A 20,788-nucleotide genomic window follows, 5' to 3' on the forward strand; every position below is an offset into this window, starting at 1 on the left:
TCACTCACCGTCCATCTCTTAATAGTTTGTAATCTTAATTGTGGCTCTTGAGCAAAAGTTGTTTTAAAATGTGTCCTACAGTTTTCTTTGAAAAAACCTTTTGTGAAACCATGTTAGTTTCATAAGTTTGACTCACATCTACTTGATGAGTTCTGTCTCTTCTATGTGAAATTTGTAGTGGTTTTACCATGATTTGTTTTGTCTGACACTGATGTTTCTGGTGCCTTTTAGCACTTTCCCAGAACACTATCATTCTCTACTTCTCTTTCATTTCTATTTGGGCACCTCAGACACTAAAGAACCGCCTGCAGTGCAGGGGACCTGGGTTCAGTCCCTGGGTCTGGCAGATCCCCTGGAGAAGGGGGTGGCCACCCACTCCGGTGTTCTTGCCTGGAGAATCCCATGGACAGAGGAGCCTGGCAGGCCACAGCCCATGGGGTCAAAGAGTTGGACATGACTGAACGACTAACACCTGTCCTTTTCAAGAGTATTCAGCTGACTTTTTAAACACGTAACCGCCATTTTTAACAGGAAACTTAATCCATTTGCACTAAATGTTTAGTGTGACTCTTACCTTCTTTTCTGTTCTGCTGTGCCCCTTTTTCATCCTTGCTTCTCTTTTCCGGTCTGAAAGCTGTCCTTCCCATTTCGTTACTTATATCCCGCATCTTATCGTTACCTTTTTGTTGTTGTTCTGATGTACACGGTTCAAGTGTGGCCTTGTGTCATCTGTCAACTAGCTTTATTTTCTCTTCCCACTGAATGCAAGTTCAAGTGTGTGTGCTTAGTCGCTCAATCGTGTTGGACTCTTTGTGACCCCATGAACTGTAGCCCGCCAGGCTCCTCTGTCCATGGGATTCTTCAGGCAAGAGTACTGGAGTGGGTTGCCATGCCCTCCTCCAGGGGATCTTCCTAACCCAGGAATTGAACCCAGGTCTCCAGCACTGCAGGCAGATTCTTTACCACCTGAGCCAGCAGGGAAGCGAGTTCAAGTACGGGGTTTTATTTCAGTAATTTATGTGGAACTTTGCAGGTACTCTTCCCGTCTTGCAACCATCCAGTATTGTCTGCAGAGTTGTGTGCTCATCTGGGCCTTTTTCTTTTCCTGAAAGCTTTAGGATGTCATCATTCCTAGGCTTCTGACATTGTCCCATCCTGCCTCTAATTGAGACATCTTAAGACCCATGTCTGAGGAATCCCCCAGCAGTCCAGTGGTCAGAAGCCAGCACTGCCCCTGCCGGGGGCCCGAGTTCAATCTCTTATCAAGAAACGACAATTCCCCAAGCCTCGCACAACCCAAAACAATCTTTTAAAGACCCATATCTGATTTTGGTGTTGAAATAATTACTTTCTCTAAGTCTGGGTTCTTGAGTTGGGCATGCCTTCCGGTTCTGGCTTTCCCTGAGCAGGTTGTTGGGTAGGTTTTTGTTTGGATGTGATCTGTCTGGAGTAGTCGTGGGAGAAGGAAGAACGCAGTTTGGTGGTGATGTTCTGGACGTGGAGTTCTCTGCTCTCCGGGAACCTCCAAGTGCTTGGAGCCTTGGCGATGCTTCTCCAGCCTAAGCAGCCTCCCTTCCTAACAGCCCGGGAGGGTAGGTGCCTCTGCTGTTTGTGGTTTAGCACAATAAGGGAAGAGTCACTCTGATTGTTCTCCAGGTGGATCATCAGCTAGAGAGCAAGAAAGCTGTTCCAGATATCCGCCACCTGCCCACTCCGATCTTGACTACTTCTAGGAAAGCTCTCATTTTCGCAAACAAGGTTTGGCCTTTGACCTCCTTTTAGCCTGAGTTTATCTCTGTTCCTCAGGGGTCTGCAAAAGTTCTGAGCCACAGATGAAACAGCACCCCTTCTTGTGTTCCACGGTGCTTGTCTAGACCTCAGGGCATTTGGTCAGAAGGAGAAGGCAGAGCCCGGGACACAGACCGCCTTCTTGGTCGGATCTCTCTGCTGGCGTCCTGAGGGACAGAACCCCTGAAGCCGCGACTCTTGCTTGTGTGTTTTCAGGAGACAAGCCGCACAAGTGTGAGTTCTGTGACAAGTGCTTCAGCCGGAAGGATAACCTGACCATGCACATGCGCTGCCACACCAGCGTGAAGCCCCACAAGTGCCACCTGTGCGACTACGCGGCCGTGGACAGCAGCAGCCTCAAGAAGCACCTGCGCATCCACTCGGACGAGCGGCCCTACAAGTGCCAGCTCTGCCCCTACGCCAGCCGCAACTCCAGCCAGCTCACCGTCCACCTGCGCTCCCACACAGGTAAGTCCCAGGCCTCTGTGACCCGCAGCGTTCAGCTAGTTCAAGCACAGGCAGCTTCAGTGGCTCCAGGGTGCCGGTAAAGGAAACTGGAGCTTCTCTGTTGATATGAAGGGTGTGGTTTCTCCCACCTGGACGGCAGCTTCTAGTAAAACACTGGAAGTCTGACAGCTGAGTTTTCTAACTTGCCTGCGCAGAATACAGCTGGGGGTGATTATCCAATTCAACACGCAGGAAGCAAAAGGTGCATCTCAATAAAAGTCTGATGAATAAACTAGGTGTTTCTGTCATTCAACGTCAGCTCTGATTGTGTGGCTTAATTCAGAAGCATGTACCCATGTGGAAAATGGCTGGCTGGTGGGAAGCTGGTGCTCTGTGTGGGCCTGGAGGGGTGGGAAGGGCAGGGTGGGATGGAGGCTGAAGATGGGATATATGTGTACATACAGCTGATGCACACTGTTGTACATGACATTGTAAAGCAATTATACGCCAATTAAAAAAGGAAACATGTGGCAAAATTACCTGAAGGTAATCACAAACGTCTGGAAATTAGGCTTTGCAGAAAAGCTTTTCCCTCCCTGTGTGAGATCCTGTTGAAATACAGAGATAGAACCAACCAACCCATCACAGTGCAGAAAAAGGGGGATTGGGAAGCCCATAAGCAGAGTCAGAAAATTAGAATTTCCAATGAATTCATGGCTAATGGCAAGCAGACCGGCATATACTGACATCCAAAATTGAGTCAAGAAACCTGTGTCCCAGCAGACAAGTGGGAGGCAGCCAAAGAGCTGGGAGCTAATCTTTGCAGCCAGCGTCTGATTGCCTTGGGTGTTCTGAACTTGGAACTGATATAGGCTGCAGAGGTCAGAGGAGCAGCTGAAGCCTCTTGGCATGATGGCCCAAACTGTCAAGTAACAGGTAAAACCCACCTAATATCTCGTCCTTAAACCCATCTCCTCTTCCTAACTGTGAAGTGTTATCTGTGGATTATGAGTCATCCACAGGAAATAAGTGGTATGAAATGTGCCAAGTCTAACAAATAACAAATCCTGGAGACAACAGAGTACTTGCATAACTTAGCAGAATTTTTTAGTTCTCATTGGTACCTACCCACTGGCAGGAATGTTGCGTCTAAGAAGAGTTCTGTTAGAAACGGTTGTCAGAACAAAGCAGTATGAATTGAAACTGGGGTTGCTGGCCATAAAGTCCAGCTTTTCAGAGAGCAGAAAAAAAGCTGGAGAACTGACAATCAGAAGTCTGGTTTCTGACAAGGTCAGGAAGAAAAGTAAGAAAATCAAGTGAAATAAAGCCGTTTCTCAAGCAAGGAAAGATAGTGTGACAAAGAGAAAGGCATCCTTAAACCTCTCAAGCTGATGGACTAAACACTGAAGCTAATACTCGTTTTAGAGAGTGATGCTAGATGAGTCAAAATCACAGCCAACAATGCAGGAGAAGTTTGGGGAAAGGATGGTTGTGTAGGATATGTAACAATCTCATCTTTGCCTATAATCAACTGACAGTGATGTTTAAAGTAACAGCCTCCAAAGAACTGAACTCCTTAGCCATCCCTCCAGGGAGTACAGAGGCGGCTATGGCATTTCATGATTTGTCTTCTGCTTCTGGTGCCATATTCATGGGTTAACTTCATAGATAAAATTCAGTCTGTCAGTGTGAAAATGCAAAACTTTAATACAAGCCAGTTAACTGATGTAATAACACAACTTAAAGACAAAGTGAAAAGTAAAAGTGTTAGTTGCTCAGTCGTGTCCGGCTATTTGCAACTCCATGGACTGTAGCCCACCAGGCTCATCTGTCCATGGAATTCTGTAGGTAAGAATACTGGAGTGGGTTGCCATTCCCTTCTCCAGGGGATCTTCCCAACCCAGGGATTGAACCCAGGTCGATTCTTTACTGTGTGAGCCACGGGGAAAGTCCAAACACCAGAGTGAGCATGTTTATACATCTTGATTTGAAACAGTTTGTATCACACAAACCACACGTCTTTCTTCAGTGTCCAAATCTGGGATGTCAGGTGAGTTTAAATCTGAACCTGCAGTGTCATGAAAAGGGTGGAATTGGAAGCCCTAATGCTGTTTGGCCATGGTCCAGTGCTGTGACCTCTCTGAACCTGTTACCCCATCTGTTAAAGGGGGGTAGTCCTCCCACACGGGATTGCTGTGAGGATTAAACAAGTTAACACACAGTGTTCTCAAGTGGTAATGGTAGGAGGGGACAAGGAATTGGAGTTTTAAAGACCCAGCTATCTGCCACCAGGTATTCTGAACGCATGTTTGGGGGGTAGTTCTGTGTTGCCTGCCTGCTCTAATGGAAACGCACCTTCCCGTTGCCAGGGGACACCCCCTTCCAGTGCTGGCTCTGTAGCGCCAAGTTCAAAATCAGCTCGGACTTGAAAAGGCACATGATCGTGCACTCGGGGGAGAAGCCTTTCAAGTGCGAGTTCTGTGATGTCCGCTGCACCATGAAGGCGAACCTGAAATCGCACATCCGCATCAAGCACACCTTCAAGTGCCTGCACTGCGCCTTCCAGGGCCGGGACCGGGCCGACCTGCTGGAGCACAGCCGGCTGCACCAGGCCGACCACCCCGAGAAGTGCCCCGAGTGCAGCTACTCGTGCTCCAGCGCGGCCGCCCTGCGCGTGCACAGCCGCGTGCACTGCCCCGACCGGCCCTTCAAGTGCGACTTCTGCAGCTTCGACACCAAGCGGCCCAGCAGCCTGGCCAAGCACATCGACAAGGCGCACCGGGACGAGGCCCGAACGGAGAACCGGGCCCCGCCGGGCCGGGAAGGGCCCCGGGAGGGCGGCGGGCCGCCCGTGGCCAAGATCGTGACGCACAGGGCCTTCCGCTGCGAGACGTGCGGGGCGGCCTTCGTCAGGGACGACTCTCTGCGCTGCCACCGGAAGCAGCACAGCGACCACGGCGAGAACCAGAGCTCGGGCCTGGTCACCTTCCCGCCCGAGAGCGGCGCCCCCGGGCAGCTGGGCGCGCTGGTCTCCGTCGGGCAGCTGGAGGCGCCCCTGGAGTCCAGCCAGTGCCTCTAGCTCCCCCAGAGACGGTGGTCAGCCGGCCGGATCTCCGGACGCAACGCTGCTGCCCAGCCCTCTAGCCAGGCTGGACTCACCCGCTCCGGGGACGCCTGCTTCCACCCTGAGGCCTGCAGAGGCCATGGCCGCAGTCACCGTGGTGTGAGGGCAGGCGCCAAGGCAGCCCTGTGGAGACACCTCCCCCAACCGCACCCCTTGTATCTGTCTTCCCTCCAAGCATCGTCTAAGCAGGTTTACTCGGTTCCAAGATTGGGGGGTCCACGGAGCACTGCTCTATCCAATAGGGATAGTTCCTGCACGATGGATTCCAGTTCTAAAACTGACCCGCCCCTGATGGGATTATGAAATAAACGAATTAGACCACGAGGGAAAACTAACACTACACTGATCCGTAGAGCAGGTTAAGGGGATGTCGGGGTATGTGGAGGGTCTGGGGTGGCCGGAAAAGTTCTACTTCTTAACCCGGGTGGTGGTTTCTAAGAGTATCCGCCCTATATGATTTCTGTGTGGTTCCTTTTATCTGTTGTCTTATAATAAAAAAGCAAAACTCGTCTGTAGAATGGTGTCAGAGGGACACTCCATTTTTGTGGTCTATCACAGTGTGGTGGGCTTCTTAAGTGCCCTCCACCCGATGGTAATTTCACTGTAAATGCACCTAGGATTTCTGAGCGTCTTTGTGCGGCAGTGAAGCAAAATGCAGTTTGATCTGTAGGTGGCGCCAGAGATCAAGCTAACACTAGTTCAGCCAGTGTTGTGAAATTCGATTTGTGTATCTGTGTTCATAAAAAGAGAGTAGGGGCCGAGTGGATCCTGGGCTTCGTTGTGGGACATGGCGATGCGTGGGAAAGCCTGGGACTAGTGTCTTTTATCATAGTAAGCACTTGGTGTTTGCTGACCAACAAATAAGGGAAATCCCAAGCCTCTTGTAAATGGACATTTAACTTGACCGAAACTTAAGAGGTCTTGGAATGCCAGCAGATATAATTTATCCAAAGTTTCTTTCTTCTTTTCTTCAGATACAGTCTTTGTTTAATACACATTCTTGTGTGCTCTCATCAAGCTAAATATCTGGGCCTTTGAAACACTGAATTGATCCATTGTTTTTGATAAACTAGGAACAGGGATGTGAGAACAAAATTTTAATAGATTGTAAAGGTGACTATTTCAGTTATGAAATAGAGACACGGAGCTTATTTTAGAAGGTTACTTTGAACACATCTGATTCCATTTGGCTCAAGGTAAGTGGTAACGACTGTAAGAAGAAAAGATAGAAACGACAGCAGAGAGAATTAATCCTTTTTTGGTTTAGAGCTGTCTTCGGTTGTTCAGAAGTGTTTCATTCCTGGTTGCTGGTGCATTGTGCAGATTCTATTGTCACCTTTGCCGTTTGTCATGAGTCTTATCTGTGTTTCTGTTCTGGTAACAGAAGGGCTGTTGACCTTTCAAGTGGGAACCCATGGATTGGAATCATATAAACGTGCCTTGTACTTCTGGTGTCATAGCTCTTCAGAGAAACAGGAACAATATCAGCCTCTTTAGAAGGCATTTTTTTTCACAGCTGTCTGGGCCTCAAGGGTCTTGGATCCACACTGGTATCAGGTAGCAGATTTGGATCCCCAGTAGAGTGTAGATCAGCAAAAAGCTTGGAACCAGATAGTGAGTATTTGAGGCTTTATGAAGCCGTAAGGGCTCTTCCGTGACTGAACTCTCTTCACAAAAACAGCCAGACTGTCTGTGTTCCAACAAAACCTTATGAAATGAGGATGAGACTTAAAATATACAGCTGTCACCAAATGAAACTGGAAGCAGCCATAGTAGCTAAGAGGCCCTGAATTGGTTTCTGCGCCCAGCTCTGGTTTGCAAGGTGCACGTGGCTCTCAACAGAGACATTGATCAGTGAGTGTTTGCGGTTTGGCATCACATGGAGCAGGGGCTGGTGAACTTTCTCAGTAAAGGGCCAGACAGGAAATATGTGGACTTTGCTGGCCTCGGTCTCTATTCGACTCTGTGCCCCTCTGTAGCACAATCACTCAACTCTGCCACTGTTGTCAAAGCAGTTGAAGATAACAGGTAAGTGAATGGATATAGCTGTGTGCCGGTAAAGCTTTATTTACAAAAAGCAGGCCATGATTTGGAGGGCCATCTTTTGCTGATTCCTGACCTGGGCTGTTGAGTGCAAGCAACAAGGTAATTGATATGTCAAAACACAGGACAAACACAAAGAATGCCAAATTTCCTGGGGTCCTTTTATGCCGGTACATTTTCATGCAAGAGATAGGTTCACTTTAGTCACTCGGTCGTGTCTGATTCTTTGCGACCCCATGGACTGCAGGACACCAGGCTTTCCTGTCCATCACCAACTCCCGGAATGTGGTCAAACTCATGTCCATCTAGTCAGTGATGCCATCCAACCATCTCATCCTCTGCCGTACCCTTCTCCTGCCTTCAATCTTTCCTAGCATCAGGGTCTTTTCAAATGAGTCAGTTCTTCACATCAGGTGGCCAAAGTATTGGAGCTTCAGCATCTGTCCTTCCAATGAATATTCAGGACTGATTTCTTTTAGGATAGACTGGTTTGATCTCCTCGCAGAGACAGGTTAAATTCCAGGTTGTGTACATGCGTACTAAGTTGCTTTAATCATGTCCGACTCTTTCTCATCCTATGGACTGTAGCCCACAAGGCTTCTCTGTCCATGGAATTCTCCAGGCAAGAATACTGGAGTGGGTTGCTGTTTCCTTCTCCAGGAGATCGTCCCAACCTAGGGATCGAACCCCAGTCTTCTGTGTTGCAGAGTCTTTACCTGCTAAGCCACCTAGGAAGCCTTCCACTTATCTGTAAAATGGGCCTCAGGCATTTGGCTTAATGATAATGTCAACAGGTTTAAAACAGCAAAGCAAAAATTGGCTCACCTGTGTCTTTTTCTCATTGATTTTGTTGGAGCTGGAGCATGGGGATAACCAAGAACTAGCACTGTGACCTTATGACTTTGGGCATCATGGCCTTTGTCTGTCTTCCCACCCCATATCTGCAACCCGTGGTCCAAAATGGTGGCAACTGAAGCTCCAGCCAGGGCAGGAGGCCTCCCCGTAGCACCACAGGAAGGTTGCACATAAGCTTCTGTTTCCAGCCCCTGCTACCTAGCTGGTCACAGGCCATGGCCATTGCAAAGGGTGCTGGGAAATAATGGTGCTAGAGTAGCTCTGCTGAGTTAAACCCTGGAAGGCAATGCTAGGTCACGTGTGTCCTCTGCCCCCGAGCAGTCACGCGGTGTTCTCGTGAAGGCTGGAGATGACTTCGCTGTGTGACACCTGGCATCGGCCTTGAACACCCACGGTGTTCTACACGGGAAGGTTTCTGTTTTATCAGGACGTCACTGGGGCTCCCTGTGCCTGCTCTTTGTGATACTGGCTCATGGCGCCCTTCCGAGGTTTTCTGTCGCTCTGGTCTGGCGGGTCTCCGCTGGCTCTGGGCTGAAGTGCCTGGGAAGCTCTTGGGTAACTGGAATCTGCCTCTGCAGGAGGCTGTGGGCATTGGTACCGTCTGAGGTTGTGCAGGTGATCATCATGTGCAGCCAGGTGGGAACAGCTGCCCCAGTGAAGAAACAGGGCTGTGTTCATGGACATTTGCCACCTATACTGTCCCGGAGGGCCCCACACTCGGGTACCTGCTCTGCTGACGCTGTTTTGTAATTCTTAGTTTTTGAACCAGGGGTCCTGAGTTTGTATTTTGCATCAAGCCAGTCCTGTGAGGAAAGGAAACATGCCTAGGAAGGGAGCCAGTGTATGTTACTGGTACAGAAAAGATCTCAAACTTTGCAACCAAGACTCCTGTCTGGAGGCAGCCAACCAAGGCTCTGGATAGGAGGGAAAAGCACCATAAATCCATGAATCGTGATGGTCTAGAATTTCCCTGCATGGTTCCATTCAGATGTTACAATGAGTGCCATTTGCATTTGTTATTACAAACAAAGCTGATTTTTGGAAAAGTTAAACCTGCTCAGTGCAGCGAGTGCAGGAGAGTCAAACCCACGTGTGCTGGCCTCCTGTGCTCCTGTGTCGTTTTCAGCTTTCGCAGGGCTGCCTTCCACCGGCAGAAGTGGGGGGATTGGGGAGGGAGCCATTTGGTTCTCAGTGTCGAGGCAGGAAGAGGGCGTGATCTTTTGCAAGAATGGTGAGCTCTGCAGTTGGCTTGGAAACTATTTTGAACATGGGTCTGTTGGATGATTGGAAAATGTCCCTAGGCTATGTGTCCACGTGCTGCAGGTAAGTTACTGCAGGAATGACCGATGTTACATTCCCCCAGCTCAGGCAGGTTACAAAATGGTTGAGCAAATTTTGCTTCGATACTGATCTTGATGATAACTACACTTGAACTCCCAGCAGTGTGACGGGCCCCCGCAGCCCACGCTCGGCCACTCTCAGAGGCCATTTAGATAGGATCTTCTGTATGTCTCACACCTTGAGACACTTCTGTTTTAATAGAGAAGAAAATGGAGGTAAAGAATCCAAGTCCAGCACGTGGTCAGAATTGGAACCTGTGTTCGTGTCCTCTGAGTAGAGCTCCTTTCATTACCTAACACCGCCTGCTTGAGAGACCTAACGCCAGTTTTCTTCGTTGCTTTTGGAGTCATGAGCCCCTTTGTCAGTCCAGCCAAGTCTATGAGTCCTGTCTTAGATGTTTAAGAAAATAAAGCAAAATATAATAGCTTGCAGAGGAAAACTATTGAAATCATTATCACAATATTTCTTGGTTTCGGTGCCTTAATTAGCCTTATATTAAAGGTCGTAGCTGCAGACCTCTAGCAGAACTATCGTTTGTAGTCAGCCTTGGGCTTTCTGTGGCTGCAGTTCCTCCACATCCATGGAGTCCACCAACCGCAAGGTGTAGTCCTGTAATATTTGTTACTGAAAAGAAATCTGTGCACAAGTGGTCCTGTGCATTTCAAACCTGTGTTGTTCAAGGGTCAACCACAGTCTTATTTTGAAGTCGAGATGCTCATAAATGTTATTTCAAGATAGTTATAGCAACTGGGATGTTATATGACACTTGGAAGATGGGAAGCGTGTGAGTTTACCTTTTGGCGACCCCACGGACTGTCGCCCGCCAGGTTCCTCTGTCCATGAGATTCCCCAAGCAGGAATACGTTGCTATTTCCTCCTCCAAGGGATCTTTCCGACCCAGGGGTTGAACCCACATCTCCTACATTGCAGGCAGATTGTTTGCCACTGAGACACCAGAGAAATTACTGACCTCTTGTTGACCCAGTCACTGGTCTTGTCAATGCTTCTGTGTTCCGGCACCTACATCCCAAACTGACAGGTGCTCAGTTTCAGTTAGAGGCGAGTGAAATAAGATTCATCTTCTTTCCCTTGCAAACCCTGCACCTTATCAATTCTACCCATGGTCCCTTTACCCCTATGTTAAGACCTCTGATGCTAATGGAATTTCTGGGGTCTGATTTTCTTGATAAATTGGAACTTGCAGTTATTTCCATCATTACCAGGTCTAGCAGCATCAGCGCTTAAACATTCACCCCCGCCTCAGCCCACCCCAGAGAAAACCGAGCATTAGAAGGGATCCACCAGACAGGTCTCTTTGTAGTGCCTGCATGCAGCCCTTTTCCAACAGCTCTTCTTAAGACGGCTCAATCCTCACCTGTTAGTTTGAGGGACTTTCGCTTATAGAAAACAGACACTGTATGTTCATCAAGCAATTCTGAAATTCTCAAGGCATTACACACACCCAAGCGCTCTCATGCTGTACCACCTATGTCTTGAAAGGTCACAGCAGACTGGCTTCAGCCTAACACGGAAGGGTTTTTACCCGAGGCTGAGAGCATAACACATGAGTAACAGCAGCAGGTAATTCTAGTATTCAGCCCAGGATCATCTGTACTTACTCATCTTAGGCATCCTAGGAGGGGAAGTGTTGTCTCAGCTGTATTGGTGGTCACTTGTCCATCTGCAACAATCTACCTTCACTTTTTTTTTGTAGTTTTGGGAAACGATCCCTTTGGATTCAAAAGAAATTCACATTCTGTGTGTCCTTTCCAAGCGCACAGACATCTCTGGATTTGGAGAGGAGCTGGTCATCTCTACCTCTTCTTCACATGTGCGTTTGTCCCTTGTTGCAAGACCTGAGGGACTCGAGGGTGCAGATGTCATTTGGAAATGTTTTGTCTTCAAAAGAAAAATCTTTATTCCAGATACTCACTTCTCTCCTGACTCCGGCCTAGCCTCCAGCCCAGAGGCCGGCAGATATTTTAGGTTTTGCAGGCTGTACAGTCACTTGCAACTGCTCAGCTCTGGCCCAACAAGCACAAAAGCAGCCAGGGATGGTGCTTAAAGAAATGTGTGTAGTCGTGTCCGTGGAATGCTTTACAGATACCAGAATTTGGATTGCATGTAATTGCACATCACAAAATATTTTTAAATTTTTCAACCATTAAAAAATCTAAAAACTACTCTTAGCTCATGGGTTGTACAAAAGCAGCTCATAGGTTACTATGAGAAACACTGGGCAAAGTACATAGGGATCTCTTACTGTAACCTTTACAACTATACACGGATCTTCAGTGATCTCAGTACAAATTTTAATTAGACTAACAGGCAGTTGGCTGGATTTAGCACCCCCCAGGCTGTGGTTTACCACCCCTGCCAGTGAGAACAGCTTATGAAAATATGATGCATAGTTTGAAACTGCTCTCCTATTTCTGAGATTGTTTTTGACATGAATGGAATGCTTGAATAGGATTTTTTTCTGATGTGGGTTATCCCCAAATATTGGTTTTATATTACAGTTCAAATACAAAAGCCTTAGCTGTGAGCTGTTAGAATTAAAGATTCTACTGTGGTTTGAGTAAGCTGATAGAAGTAAATTTACATTTGTGAAATGTTCGCTTAATTAAAAAGCTCAGCGTATCCTCTCTTGAAATATGAAAGTCATTTATAAGAAGTCCTGCAGTCCTAAAATATTTTCTTTTAAAATAATAATCTATACATTTTTTTTAAATCACGCAATACCAGGGGGAGTACAGTGAAAAGTCTCTTTCCCATCACAGCCCCTCATTTTCCCTTTCAATAGGCAGTCACCATTAGCTGTGTCTATAAATTCTTTGGTTTAAAAATTTGTCTTCGGGAGTTTCCTGGTGGTCCAGTCATTAGGACTTAACGCTTTCACTGCTGGGGGCCCAGGTTCAATCCCTGGTTGTGGAACTAAGATCCTAAAAGCTGCAGGAAGTGGATGCATCATGGCTGTCTTTTGGCTGCCAAAAGTCATAATTATAGTAGCTACCAGGGCTGAATGTGCTCTGAACCTCGAAAAGGTCTTGACCACCTGCAGCAGCTCTGCATTGTAGGTGATGCTGGCCCCATGTTGCACGTTGAACTCTTGGAGGCAGAGTGATTGGATGTCAAGTGGGTCATGGTGTCTGTGTGGTTTTATGAAATGAAACCCTCCTGATGCCGAGTGGCGGTTGGTACAGGGCTTGAATGAGACATGTGAAAGACGAGGACTCTCTGGCTCTGAAAGTGTTCTAGTCTTAAGAACTGTCACTGGGGTTCTCTTAGTACAAAAGCAGTATGTGGTCACTGCAGGAAATGGAGAAAAGCAAAATAAAAGTTAGCCTGTACAGCCAGGAGCTGCTGGGGACAGAAAGGAGCAAGGAGGAGCCTCCGGGGAGCACGGCTGCACGAGCACCTTGAGTTTGCACTTTTGGCCTCCAAACCTCTGAAATAATACTTTTCTGTTGTTTTAAGCAAAAAAAAAAAAAAAATTAACCCGTGCTTCAGCCATTGCAACACCTTGCTGTCGGGACACCTCCACCCAAAGGCAGGTGAGGAAGATTTCCATGGTCCGTGCTGTGATAGAACGCTTTGTGGAGGGCTGTGGAATGCATCCTTATTTCCTGAAGATGGACTTTGAATGGAGCACAGCAGTTAAGAGCCCAGAGGCTGCAGTCAGAGTGTCCGGTTTGAATTCTGGGTCTTTCACTTTATTAGCTGCATGACCTTGGTCATATTACTTAAGACCCTCTGTGCCTCATTTTTCAAAATCTATAAAATAGATTATAGTACCTACCTCATAGAGTTGTCATGAGAGCTAAATAAGTTAGTCTACATAAAAGAGCCAGAACAGTGCCTGGCACGTGCCAAGCCCCAGATCAGACTCGCTAACGAGAATTTATACTTTTTAATAAGCCATTAATAGCTGCCAACAATTCTCAAATATCCAGGAGTTTCCTTAATCCTCAAATCAATTATGTGTGACTTTAGAATCCATTATATATGTTGCATATTGGATGTACTTTGTGAATAGTAACTCCTGATGTACCTACTTGAATTAGAACAAACCTGCACAGATCTTGTCCTCATGCTCTTATGTTTGGTCAAATACAAATCTCCTCTCCTTTGAAAATAAGTGGACAAGGGACTTCCCTGATGATCCAATGGCTGAGACTCCTCACTTCCAATTCAGTTCAGTTCAGTTCAGTCGCTCAGTCGTGTCCGACTCTCCGCGACCCCATGAATCACAGCACGCCAGGCCTCCCTGTCCATCACCAACTCCCGGAGTACACTCAAACTCATGGCCACAGAGTCGGTGATGCCATCCAGCCATCTCATTCTCCGTCGTCCCCTTCTCCTCCCGCCCCCAACCTTTCCCAGCATCAGAGTCTTTTCCAGTGAGTCAACTCGTCGCATGAGGTGGCCAAAGTATTGCAGTTTCAGCTTTAGCATCAGTCCCTCCAATGAACACCCAGGATTGATCTCCTTGCAGTCCAAGGGACTCTCAAGAGTCTTCTCCAACACCACAGTTCAAAAACATCGATTCTTCGGCGATCAGCCTTCTTCACAGTCCAACTCTCACATCCATACATGACCACGGGAATAAACCATTGCCTTGACTAGACAGACCTTGGTTGGCAAAGTAATGTCTCTGCTTTTTAATATACTATCAAGGTTGGTCATAACTTTCCTTCCAAGGAGCAAACGTCTTTTAATTTCATGGCTACAATCAGCATCTGCAGTGATTTTGGAGCCCCAAAAAATAAAGTCTGACACTGTTTCCACTGTTTTTCCATCTATTTCCCATGAAGTGATGGGACCAGATGCCATGATCTTTGTTTTCTGAATGTTGAGCTTCAAGCCAACCTTTTCACTCTCCTCTTTCACTTTCATCAAGAGGCTTTTGAGTTCCTCTTCACTTTCTGCCATAAGGGTAGTGTCATCTGCATATCTGAGGTTATTGATATTTCTCCCAGCAATCTTGATTCCAGCTTGTGCTTCTTCTAGCCCAGGGTTCCTCATGATGTACTCTGCATATAAGTTAAATTCAGGGGACCCATTTTGATCCCCGGTCAGGGACGTGAATCCCACATACCAAAGCAAATATCAAAGATCTCACATGCTGCAACTGAGATCTGACAGTCAAATAAATTTTTAAAAAAATTTTTAAGGAAAAAAAATGGACATAAGTGAACGCAATAGAATAGAAATCACCTATACATTTTAAATAAAATTCAACTCCACGGCCAGTTAGTGAGGAAAGAGAATTCTTATGCCCTTCTAGGAACAGATTGGGTTGGGGGGGACCAACTGGGTGATATCTACCAAAATATTAAAATGTGAGTTCCCTTTGACCCAGCAATTACAGAAAGCAAATGAGTGTATACAGAGTTGTTCAGAGCAGCGTTGTCCATGAGAACAGTTAGAAGGATGCAACCAAATGTCTTGAGAATGGGGCTGTCAAATGACGATACAGTCAGGCAGTCATGACCACACATTACTTTGAAAAAAAAAACTTCCTGGTGGTCCAGTGGTTAAGAATCTGCCTGCTGATGCAGGGGATGTGGGTTCTATCCCTGGTCTGGGAAGATGCTGCAAGCCACGGGCAACCAAGCCTGTGTGCTGAAATCACTGAGCCCAAGCTCCCCAGCGAGAGGAACCATGGCCAGGCGAAGCCACAGCCAGAGAAAACCTGGGCAGCAAAGGCCCAGCGCAGCCAAAACGCTTTTAAAAAAGGTGCAGTTGACCCATGTGTGTTGACAGGTTAGTAGCTGAAGGTCAATTATTAAGTGAAAAAAAAAGTTGCAGTTTAATCCCCCTTGGTGTTTTAAATAGAGATTGTCTTAAAGCATATGAAATAACTGGAATGGTGGCTGTCTTCTGTAAGTGAAGCAGACGTGGGAAAGAGGTTTTATGACTTTAATAAAATCTGTTCTATTGGGCTTTTTACAGCAAGTGAGTATTAAATTAATGGAAAAAATAGCTTTTATCTCCAGATTCTCATCCACTTTACCAGTTTATTGACTTTGATGTCCATGTTCTAAATATAAATATACACACTGATTTAAAAGTGTAAAATCCTTTGAAATTTAAAAATTCTGTGAGCATTTCATCCGATGTGTTTTTACACACTCTGCCTCCACACCCGTCTCCTCCACCCTCCTACCCACTTTTGGACACTTTTTAATCTTATTTTCTGGAAAATACTTGGATAGCCAAATAAAAAGTACCTTATAATGGCGCTTATGAATTGCACAGAACTTCTTTCAAAATGTGAGCCTGGAAAAATTTATCACCTTCATGGGTTTGTTATTTTCTGGCATTCTAACTTCAGGATAAAATAGGAATTTACCTAATTAGAGCAGTAATTTCAGCAACTGACCTCGTTTTTCGCCAAAAAGAATCTAATTACCAAGTAGATCTGTTCTTTTATTTCATCTGCAATTCACTTTGCAGTTTTGTGCTTTCCTTTAACAAAATATTCTCAAAGAACGTGACCACACCTCTGAAGAACAGGGAATATTGTGGTGGGGACAATGCAATGTGTGATTGATATTTCACACCAAAAAAAATAATGATCTTTTTAAAATTTAAAACTGCTGTAATCTGTCATTTTTATCACATAATTTCATGCTTATAGAAAATTTGGAAAACACAAAATGATACACAAAAGTAAAATTACCTGTGTGTGCGCTCAGTCTTATCTTTGCTGCCTGCCAGGCTGCTCTGCCCATGGGATTTCCCAGGCAAGGATACTGGAGTGGGTTGCCATTTCCTCCTCCAGGGCATCTTCTCAACCCAGGGATCATCCTGGGTCTCTTGTGTCTCCTGTTTGGCAAGTGGATTCTTTACAACCAGCGCCGCCTGGGAAGCACTTTCTTACCTATAATTCAGTTACAAATCCATGGGCATCAGTTGCTCACACTGTGCGCTGTTTTCCTGGTCTTTTGCTCTGCTTGGGATGTTTCCGCATCATTAATATAGTAAGTATCCACACTAATATGTAATAATATATGTGCATATATCAGTGTATATAATACCCACTTTGTATATAATATAATAAGTGTACTATATATTACTGTCTGCACAATTTCAAATTTTTATTTTCCCCTCTTTGTAACCTAACATAGCATGTTTCAATGTTGTCAAGATGACATAAATGTTACTTACCATTACTCCCTTGGTGGACATTTGGGTTTCTTTTCATTAAAAATAATGCATAAAGCTCTTTCCATATATAGGATTTTCTTCCATTCAGTTCAGTTTCTCAGTTGTGTCTGACTCTTTGCAACCCCATGGACTGCAGCATGCCAGCCCTCCCTGTCCATCACCACCTCCTGGAGTTTACTCAAACTCATGTCCATCGCGTCGGTGATGCCTTCCAACCATCTCATCCTCTGTCGTCCCCTTCTCTTCCTGCCTCCAATCTTTCCCAGCATCAGGGTCTTTTCCAGTGAGTCAGTTCTTTGCATCAGGTGGCCAAAGTATGGGAGCTTCAACTTCAGTATCAATCCTTCTGATGAATATTCAGGACTGATTTCCTTCTGTTAGATTCCCAGAAATTGAATTACTAGGTCAAAGGTCATGAATATATTTAAGGCTTTTACTGAATGTTGCCAGATTGCTTTCTGCAAAGATTGTACCAGTTTATCCTCATCAATAATACTGAAAGGCCAAGTTGGCTTTCCCCTTCTCCAAAACTGGGCATTATTTTGTTAAGTACCGTGCTAATTTAGATAAGCTGATTATCATTATTGCATTAGTAACTTTTAATGGCATTAGTGGAGGACTTTTTAAAAAATCCATCCATGATCATATTTTTGCATAGTTAAGTGATGTGTATTAAATTTTTAAATAGCAAAAAAAAAAAAACAAACCCACAAGTATCCTGATGAAAGTGAAAGTGTTAGTCACTCAGTCATGTCAGACTCCGAGACCCCGTGGACTGTAGCCCGCCAGGCTCCTCTGTCCATGGAATTTTTCAGGCAAGAATCCTGGAGTGGGTTGCCATTTCCTTCTCCAGGGCATCTTCCTGACCCAGGGGTCGAACCCATGTTTCCCACACTGCAGGCAAATTCTTTACCGTATGTCACCAGGGAAGCCCCGATTAAATTTTTTTTTTCTGTTAAACAATGATTTTATTGCTTTAGTACAATATACAAATTTATGCAACCAGGGCAGAGGCTGTGGATGACTCATATTTCCAACTAGGGGGTAGGACTCATTTGGTCTTGTAGTATCGAGCCAACCGGTGAATACGGCTCTCAATCAGAATCAGATGGAATTTAGCATCTTTATCCTTTCTGTTCCTCTTAAGATGCTTTCAAACAGCAACAGCTTTCTTAATTAAATGATAGAGATCCTCAGGGAGATCAGGAGCAAGTCCTTTGGACTTAAGAATTCTCAAGATTTTGTTGCCTGTCACAAAACGTACTTGTGCAACACCATGAGAGTCTCTCAGGATCACATCGATCTTTGAGGGAGCCAGGCCCTTCTTGGCCAGTTTGTAGATCTGCTCCTTCATGTCGTCAGAAGTGAGCTTCAGCCAGGTGGGGACGCTGCGGCGGTAGGGCAGAGCCAACTGGTAGAGGCCCTTCCCGGGAGTGTGCGTGCAACCCGTGATGGTGGTGGTTTGGTAGCAAAAGGAGAGAGAGGGTGGGAGAGGCGCTCCGATCACATTTTAAATGGCAAAAAAATATCACAAGTGTCCTGATGCTGCTAAGTCACTTCAGTCGTGTCCGACTCTGTGCAACCCCAAAAACGGCAGCTCACCAGTCTCCCCCGTCCCTGGGATTCTCCAGGCAAGAACATTGGAGTGGGTTGCCATTTCCTTCTCCAAGTGTCCTGATGACCAGGTATCAATTTGCAAATATCAAATCCACCAACCCCTTGATCCGGCAATATCGAGGACACCGTATAGAAATAAAATCATTTGAAATTTCACATTTAGCATATAATTACTATAGTAACCAGTAAAAGGAAGAATTATTAAATATCTGCACTTTGCTCAAGAATTTTGGGAATTTCTATGATGTGCCTTGATTTGTTTAATCAATATTAAATACTACTTGTATATAAATCTTAGATCTCAGCAAATGCTGTAACTTCTAACTGGACAAGGACTTTCATGATGACCAAGAACTGCCAGCATAATTGGTTTTTTGGTGATGACTGCTTGAAAATTGCCAGGCAGGGCACCATTTCCAATTGATTATCTTTCATTGCTAATAGCCTCACAGACTGTTTCTACTCCTATATTAAATGTGACTCTTGAAACCTGAATGTAACAGTGATCAAAGAAAGGGGATGGGGTGGGCACCACACACACACACACACACAAAAAATGCAGAGCTTTGCCAGATTTTCAGTAACTGAGGGCAACCTAAAAATTGGAAAAAATGCTGCAGTTGACAAAGGGGGCAGATGGAAGGAAGTGATTCCTTAAATTTTGACATATTTAAAAGGAACGAAAGAATGCTTATCTAGTATTTTAAGAGCTACTTGTTGTGCTTTCATTTCTGTATCATTTAATTATTTGGGAAAAGATTCAGGATTGCTGTAAAAGTAGCTTAAGAATAGCTGAGAGAGGACGTCCTTGGTGGTCCAGTGGTTCAGAATCCAGCTTGCAATGCAGAGGACATGGGTTCAATCTCTGGTCAGGGAACTAAGATCCCAGCTGCTGTGGAGCAACCACGTGTGCTTCAAGTACTGGGCTGAACTAGAGAGTCCACGTGCTGAAACAGAAGAACAAAGTCCCAACACAGCCAAGTAAATAAAACACATATTAAAAAGAAAAATAGCTGAGGGACGTACTTGGTGGTCCAGTGATTAAGATTCCATGCTCCCATTTGCCATATGGTGATTTTCAAACACTATCATTCTTTCCTCATCTGTCAATAGGAATTTCTGTAAGGAGGCACTGTCCTACCTCCCCATATATTTATTGACTTATATTGTGTGTTTTTCTCTTTGCTTATTTAGTTTGTCCAAATTGCTCCAGGTTTGGCCACTGGGAGGTCTTTCAGTTTGGCTCCTGTGTCCTTGCAGCATGGTCCCCTGGTTTTTTAAGCACGTCCTTACTTTCTGGTATCACATGTTCCAGGTGCCTCTTGAGTATCTCCTGCCCCAGCTCTGAGATGGACTGTTTCTCAGAGGGGCGCTGGTTCTTTTCAGTGGAGAAGAGTATTTAATCCTGATCTGCGCACTAGTGTGTCCATTGCTACCAGGCTGTCTCTAGACTGTATCTTGCGTCTTCCCTCCCCATCCCTCCCACCTCCCCACTGGTACAAGTTGTCACCACATTTCATCTGGATAACTGCCTCTTTATGGCCCCCCCCACCCCAGTATTGCCTTCCTCCAAGCCCCTCCAAACAGTAGCAAAAATAGAATTTTAAAACATTAGCGAGAAGACAAAAGAGTAATACTTAAGCCATTAAACAAAGTCAAGGACCTTTAGTTCTTCCTCAAGGACTGTAGCTGATGTTCTGAGCCGTGTCCTTTGAGCTGTTTTACAGGTACTGAAACCCCTACCAGGTGGGGGATGTTAACTGTATGCTGCCCATAAGCACATAGACCCCCCCTCCCCACACCAGTTGGAACCAGAAGGTTGATGATGCTGACTCCCAATTCACCATCAACCAATCAGAAGAAAGTCCACGAGTGATCACGCCCTCTATGAACCATTTCTATAAGACTCCTCACTACTCCCACCAGGGCGGGACACAGTCTAATGGGCATTAACCTGCTATGGCCTCCTTTGCCTGGCAAAACAATAAAGCTCTTCTACTTTGTCCAAACAACCAAGACATTAGCTGGACCCCATCATTTCCTTCCACAAAACCTTTTGCTGGGTGTCATGGGACCATCCGGATAACTGAAACCACTTGTAGACATCTACAGATACAGGGGTGTATCTGTAAGATATGCTTGCAGTCTGCCATATCTTGGCGCAGGATTGGCAAACTTCTTTTAAAAGGACCAGAACGAAAACATTCTAGGTTTTGCAGGCCATTCAGGTCTGCTGTTGCAGCCCCAAAGCAGGCACAGACACTGTGCAAGCATATGAGTGTGGCTATGTTCCAATAAAACTTTATTTACAAAAACAGGCAGTGGGCTGGATAGGCCTGACAGCCATAGATTGTCAACCTCTGCCCTAGAGGGAGGGCTTCCCTGATGGCTCAGCAGGTA

The 20,788-nt window shown here is 45.8% G+C and overlaps 1 protein-coding gene and 1 pseudogene across 2 annotated transcripts in view; one reads left to right on the plus strand and one right to left on the minus strand.

Annotated features, from left to right (window-relative positions):
- The window catches only part of ZFP64 (ZFP64 zinc finger protein), an 81,943-nt gene extending 65,306 nt beyond the window's left edge, over positions 1 to 16,637 (plus strand). For both annotated transcript variants that reach the window (XM_055393803.2, XM_088843622.1), the window contains 2 exons: positions 2,005 to 2,256; positions 4,605 to 16,637. In XM_055393803.2, coding sequence (XP_055249778.2) covers positions 2,005 to 2,256; positions 4,605 to 5,314 — 962 coding nt within the window. In that variant the 3' untranslated portion in view covers positions 5,315 to 16,637. The remainder of the gene's footprint in view (positions 1 to 2,004; positions 2,257 to 4,604) is intronic.
- Positions 16,638 to 17,822: 1,185 nt separating this feature from the next.
- Positions 17,823 to 19,908, minus strand: LOC148775318 (small ribosomal subunit protein uS15 pseudogene; annotated as a pseudogene).
- Between the last annotated feature and the right edge of the window lie 880 nt (positions 19,909 to 20,788).

The sequence above is a fragment of the Moschus berezovskii genome, chromosome 15 (assembly GCF_049115385.1).
Source record: "Moschus berezovskii isolate FMDL1 chromosome 15, NW_MosBer_1.0, whole genome shotgun sequence".
NCBI lineage: Eukaryota > Metazoa > Chordata > Mammalia > Artiodactyla > Moschidae > Moschus > Moschus berezovskii.